The 6,845-nt window shown below is 47.8% G+C and overlaps 1 protein-coding gene across 1 annotated transcript; it reads left to right on the top strand.

The window, feature by feature from the left end:
• The first annotated feature begins 1,002 nt into the window (after positions 1–1,002).
• On the top strand, positions 1,003–1,575 carry LOC142775352 (uncharacterized). Its single transcript, XM_075876714.1, has one exon. The coding sequence runs from the start codon at positions 1,003–1,005 to the stop codon at positions 1,573–1,575; it is 573 nt and encodes a 190-aa protein (XP_075732829.1).
• The last annotated feature ends 5,270 nt before the right edge of the window (positions 1,576–6,845 follow it).

The raw sequence follows: 6,845 nt of genomic DNA, 5'->3' as shown, positions 1-6,845 counted from the left end.
GGCCTGCTCGTCAACGCCCAGAAGAGCACGCTTGGTGCTTCCAACATTCGTTATCTCGACCTCGCACTTTCATCCGAGGGAACTCGACCCTTGCCTGAACAGATATCTGACTTGCAGAAGTACCCTCAACCCTTCTCTGCAAGAGACCTTCGCCGTTTCCTCGGCATGCTGAACTTCTATAGGCGCTTCTTACCACACGCCGCCGACTCTCGCCAGTTCAGCAGAACTATTTTCGTTCATTGTACAGTTCACCACCGACATCCAACATATCAGCGGGAAAGAAAACATGGTCGCGGATGCGCTTTCACGTGTGGCCATGTTCTCACTTCAGCGCACTCTTGATCATGCTCTGAAGTGAGAACAAGATCTCATTTCAGAGCATGTTCTCACTTCAGCTAAAAGAAGTCCCCATTCCAGGGTCGGGAAAAACAATCTGCTGTGCCATGTCGACCGGACGAAGCAAGCCATTTGTGCCCCTGCGCCGATGCTGAGGTATTGTCAACCAGCTCCTACCCTCAGCCATCTCGGCATACGTGCCTTTCTACACGCCTCGTAGCTGACCACAATGTCTAGCCCTTGGGCGAATTCCTGCATTCACTGCCAACGCGCTAAAGCCACCAGGCACGTCAAGCCCCACTCGAAACATTCCCTCAACCTTCTGACCGTTTCGAGCTTGTTCACCTCGACATCATAGGACCCTTTTCCTCCGCTGGACACTGCCGTTACTGCCTCACCGCCATCGACCGGCGCACTCGATTGCCAAAGGCATGGCCCCTTGAGGGAATTTCCATAGAATCCGTCGTCTCGGCTTGCTTCACCGGCTGGATTGGTCATTTCGGCAACCCCCGCTGTGTAACCACTGACCAAGGACGACAGTTCGAGTTACACCTGTTGAGACTTCTCGAAGGGACCTACGGTTTTGAATGCTTGAGGACCACCAGTTACCACCCTTGCGGCAACGGAGTGATGAAGCCAACGGAGTGATAGTTTAAGGCAGCTATTATGTGCCATCCGAAATCAACCTCGTTTGAGGCCATACCAGCTGTCATTCTTTGTCTTCGCTTCAACTTCAAGCCGGACATCCTTGCTACGCCAGCAGAGGTCATCTACAGAGAACGACTCCGTTTCCCAGCTGAATTTCTCGCAGCTCTGCCATCAAGCACTACGACCTCAGACCCCACCGACTTCCTCGCTTGGCTCCGACACACAATCGCCGCCTTACGCTCAGTGCTTGCAGCCCACCACAGCAAGCGTACACCTTTCGTGTTCAAGGAGCGGGCACCGTCCACGCACGTTTTTCTTCGCGACGACACCGTCCGCCGGCTCTTCCAGCCACCCTACAGCGGGCCCTACCTAGTAGTACATCGTGACGACAAGACCTTCACTCTGCGCCTAAACAGGAATGATGTCCGCGTCTTGATTGACAAACTCAAGCCCGCATACATCACGGTGAACGAACCGGGCAGTGCCACTTCCTCCTCGGGCATCCTCCCACAGCCACCGACATCGCTGGCCGCTACCTTTACGACACGATCAGGACGTCTGGTACGCCTCTCAAATTTTTACAGACCCTGAAAGCTCTGCACTCCGTGAGGAGGGGGGGCGATATCACAGTTACTGCGCAAAGTCCTGCGCTGCCTCTGTCTCGCCAATGATAAGCCCGGCGTGACATGGCCACTTGCTTCAACACGCGCGTCCGATAACAGACACTGTCACCGCTTTTTCACCAGATGCTGACGTCACCACAGGTGGCTATATAACCCAAGTTCCTAAGCGTTGATTGATTGATATGTGTGGTTTACCATCTCGTAACCACAATATGATTATGAGAGACGCAGTAGTATAGGGCTCCGGAAATTTAGACCACCTGTGGTTCTTTAACGCCCACCCAAATCTGAGCACACGGGCCTAAAACATTTCCGTCTCCATTTGAAATGCAGCCGCCGTAGCCGGGAAACTATCCCGTGACCAGTGGGTCAGCAGCCGAGTACTTTAGCCACTAGACCACCGTGGCGGGGCAAGCTACCAAGCGTGGATTCATGTTTGCGTCTCTAACCATCCGGAGCGCAGCATCGGCATGCTTGCCCTGCTGTCAATAAACAACGTAACGTTATATATTGGGATCCGCATTTCACCAACTCTGCATCCCACATATGTATGTATATAACGCTAGTAGTAAATTTTTAATGCTTGAACTTAACATAGGGAAACATTACATCTTGTGCGCTGAAAACTTGCGCAAGTTAAAGTACTACCTGAATGGCAACAAATTTAGTTCCGCAAGGTCAACTCGCTGATAGCAGCATTTAGTGTCTGTCAGTGTCATCAGGGACCAAGTGTGTTCTGGGGCGAACAGGCAAACAACATCTGAAGACTGGAAGCTGCCGTTGACATAGCAATGAAAGGCTGGCCAGGCGTGAACGTCCATTGATATACTGTGAAAACTAGCCTTGAGCCGCAGTTGTCAAGGTTCTAGTGCCGTGCGAAACGATGGCCAGATGAGCTCGAAAACCTGTAGTTAGCAGGTACTGGCGTAAAAATTTATCCCAAGGAAGGCAGCGGTGAAATCCTTGCTATTTCCGAGGGCCAAAGAAAGCTCCACGTTCACGGGCTCTCGCTCGCACATAGAACTTTCCAGTTCTTACTGAAGGACAGTCTAGGCGTGCTGCCAAAGCAACATGACCAACAGCAGAATGTAGCATCTCGCTGCTTCGGTTCGTCACATCGCGGCGCTTGGACTAAGGTTATCAAAAAAATGAAAAGTGACGAGTTAACAAACAAGAACGCCAAGCCCCACTGCCGCAACTTCGCAAGGCAGAACAATTATCAACACTGTCTTTCAATTTTCGGTCACACAAGCACAGCCTTTTCACAAGTCTTGGAAACGTCAACAAAGCACCACTGGTCACAGCAAACATAGTTTCACTCCCAAACACTAGACTGCCCACAACAAAATAGAAGCGTATGGGGCTACCCAGTGGCGAAGCAAGAACTGAACACAACGCGTAGTTCATACGTTTCTATACGTGTTTGAGGGCACACAAGTAACGTGTGAAAACGCTTTCAATGCGAAATGTCACACTGCACCCAACTGATAGGCAGGAAAGTGATCTAACGAACGTTTACCAGTACACAAACACACATTGCAGCCTTTTCGAGTGCAGTTGCCGTTGATGCACAGCCGCCGGTCTCGCTTGATAAACACACCGAGGCACAGGTGTCACCGTACATTGATACACCGTCGCTGGTTTTAACATCGCCTAATGGCATCGAAAAAAGCAGTGGTAATTACAACATATCCAGTCGAACGCTGAAGGAATTCAAGCGAGAGGCGTTTGTTAAAATTTGCACTGACCGATAGGCTGTTTACAACGCCATGTTTTCGACAACTGCGCACCACGTAAGAGAGCTCTTAGAAAGCACTTGCGCATTTCTCACGACGTGACAAAATTTGATCTCATCTCTGAGAGGGATCATATGGTGAACACGGCAGGTGTGCCAGATGTAAGACGTGTTTTGGCAACGTCAGGAAGTGAGCTGATGTTGAGAGTATTGCTTCAGAACCAATCACAAGCTGCGCCTGTCGCCCAAGCTCTTGTCTGCTCGCGCTTGTCGCCTGCTTCGATCAGAGCATGCGATGGGGGTTTCGCCTTCGCAACGCAATTATTCCCAGGTCAAGTGGTCGCTGCATTGCACAAAATACATGTCAGTGGCTCGCTCAATTTTTGAACGATATTCATGCCCCAAGTAATCGGCTGGTAATTGTCGCAGGGACGAATTCAGCCAAAATTTGCTTGAGAATCGTGAGGGTTTCCACATTTTCGGTGTTATTTGAAATTACTGGGGTCATTTTATCCCAACTGCGTGCCATATTATCCCGGCCCATATTGGTATCTGAACTGTGAAGGTGGAAACGCTCGATTTGTTTGTAGTTCCCCGCGTAATCACGCAAACCCCTAATGTATACGCTTAAGTTTACAAAGAAAGCGCCCGGTCCAGATCATTCCAAACTGTATCGACTGTTGTATGTCAGAGATCGTTTCCATTGGGCAGTTACAGCCAATCGAAGTACACAAGAGCACAGACAGAAAATACACCTAATGAAACGCTAACTGAGCCCCGTCGTCGTGGTGATCTAGTGGCTAAGGTACTCGACTGCTGACCGGCAGGTCGCGGGATCAAATCCCTGCTGTGGCGGCTGCATTTCCGATGGAGGCGGAAATGTAGGCCCGTATGCTCAGATTTGAGTGCAAGTTAAAGAACCCCAGGTGGTCGAAATTTCCGGAGCCCTCCACTGTGGTGTCTTTCATAATCATATCGTGGTTTTGGGACGTTAAACCTCACAAACCAATTTTTCGAACTGCTAACTAAAAACTTCTTCGCATTTTTATTTCCAATAGCGTGCAAGGAATGTGCTCCTATAACATGTTTGGTGGTAATTTCCCCTAATGAGCCATTGATCTCGAGTTGTACTTTTATTTAGATGATGTGGGGTGTAACACAACAACATAACCAAATAAGGTTGATCATATGCCATGCCGCGTTCGAATGCACGGACCATTCACGTCGCACATTGGTTTTGATCCAACTTCAAATCCTTGCATGCATAATTTAACAGTATTCACGGCCAATAGGATTCTTCAAATGCTGCGACTCCGAACTCATTGGACGACGGTGGTTGTGAATACCATCCACTGCGTACAACGGAAACGACACACAAAACTCAAAGTGCCGAAATAAATAAAAACGCACCAGCAGTCATCAGGAAGCCCTATATGAGCGGCAATTAACTTAAAACTAACCAGGGCACTAAAGTATATCACCGCGACGGCAGTTTCTAAGTAGCCACATTGTTTCTAAGGGTGGTTCGGACCGCTCTTAAAATTTTTGCCTAGCCACACTGTTTTTCCGCAAACTTTTGCTTCGTGAATATGCCTACGAGCATTTTTGGTGACGTAAGCAAATATAGCAACGGCATCACCATCGCTGACATGTACCCGGCCACTCGCAGCGCGTTTTATTGCAGCGCCCGATGTGGCAGCGATGAACTCTTACGACCTTTTTTTTTCTTTTCGTGAATGAACTAGCGCAACAAAATGTCTCTTTCGTAAAAATGTTTTCGTGAGTTTTGTGAATACGGCCCCTGCAGACTGAGGAACAGCACCACAAGACGTATGAACGCTGATCAACCAACCAAATGTCACATTCCTTTGTAACGAGAGTCATCGCATGACACGTGCCATTTATGGCAGGATTTTTTAACATAACCAATTCAGATATTCTAGCCGCGAAAAAGCGTACAACTGTGAAACATTTGGAGGTCTAGCAGTTTTATTGCTTGCACTTTTCTTCAGGTACAAGCATTCATATACTTGCACCTGAAGCAAAGGCGCAAGCATTCACATGCTTGCACCTTTGATTTTTGTGCGTTTATTTTTTACTGTAGCTTTATTTACTTCTTTCCAGCAACCGCCGAAACGAAGGGCTTTGACATTAACTTCCTTTGCCCCTTAATCATGCATGTTTTTTTTTCTGCCAAGACACCTCGCTTTCATTGCGCAACCTGTACGCAGTTGCAGCCTTCATCTCCGGACCAACGTTGGCAGGAAGCAAAGCCAGCTTTTGCCGCACTGCAGCTGTTTTGTGCATCTTCTAAGCAGCGTCACTTCTCGGTCAGCGAGAGAGGATAGTAGAAGCCTCACTGCAGCGCGCGTTTTTTTTGTTATTTTGTTGTATGAATTGGCTTTTGTGCGACACTGCTTGTAGGAACAGGAACGTCTACGCAAAGTGTACTGTATACGTACATGAAGTAGGAAAAAAATAGATCTTTTTTAGTCTCGGTTCTAGCCCAGATGCTCCAAAATGGCCACGCATTCCTGACCCATGATGCGTGCTAACACATGGTTTCTGGGCTTTGGCGATCATTAATCAAAGCAGGGCCAGTTGTACTTCTCCGGGCGCTCTTAAGTGCAGGTGTATACAAGCCTATTTTGTGAATAATACACAAGATTTCATGGCCATCTTTACTATTCAATGCTTTGGTGTTCGGGGAAATAAATTCTTTGCATTTAGGATGCTTAAGTTTTTTCCTCTACAATTAGGCCCCTCTGTGAGCAGGAAGGGATGCAGGACAAAAAAGAGTTGTTGAGGCAACTTGAATACAAGCTCTTATGTCTGCGAAAGAACCTGCATGCAGGGATAGCTTCCTAAGAGAGTGAAAAATTGCGGCATTGTTCCAATATCTCGTGCGTCTTTTTTTTCCGCGGTGTGTTTCCACAAGAAATTGTTCCAAAAGAAGAGATTTGTTGAACGAATCACGAACAGGGGTGGTAGCTGGGCAAGTGACGTATCGCTCTGCTCAGCTCGAGGATGCGAGTAAGTTTCACAGCCGTGGTGATCACCAATTACATTTTATTTGGGGTGATTCAAAAGTGAATATTCGAAAATTGGAATCGAAGAGTGCATGCGAAATAGTGTCCAAAATACGGATTATCCAATACAAAAGATTGTATTAAAAGTTGAAACAATTCAAAAATATAACTTGCTGATGTCCTTGCGTACACAACGTGGTGAGTGGCTGCTACCGAAAACTTAACCAATTGGCTTGGAAAATAGTGATTTTGGCCCTGATGGTGATGCTCTATAAAGAGAGTGCAAGTAACGACAAGGACACACAGGAAAGGAATCTCTGTGTGCTTCTGTTCTGTGTTTCCGTCGGCACTTGCGCTGTGTGTTTCACAATGTCTTTCGAAACACTAGCTGTTCCATACAACTTGGCTTAAGTCACTCTTACCGCGATGTTATGGTCTCTCCTGCAGTTGAAGGTATGCGCGGATAATGCAGCT

Source organism: Rhipicephalus microplus, chromosome X, assembly GCF_043290135.1.
Source record: "Rhipicephalus microplus isolate Deutch F79 chromosome X, USDA_Rmic, whole genome shotgun sequence".
NCBI classification, from domain to species: domain Eukaryota; kingdom Metazoa; phylum Arthropoda; class Arachnida; order Ixodida; family Ixodidae; genus Rhipicephalus; species Rhipicephalus microplus.
The sequence above is the reverse complement of the archived record's forward strand: the minus strand, read 5'-3'. Positions and strand labels throughout refer to the sequence as shown.

Excerpts from the sequence above, each read along its gene's own strand:
- LOC142775352 (XM_075876714.1), top strand. The coding sequence starts at position 1,003 with ATGTGCCATCCGAAATCAACCTCGTTTGAGGCCATACCAGCTGTCATT.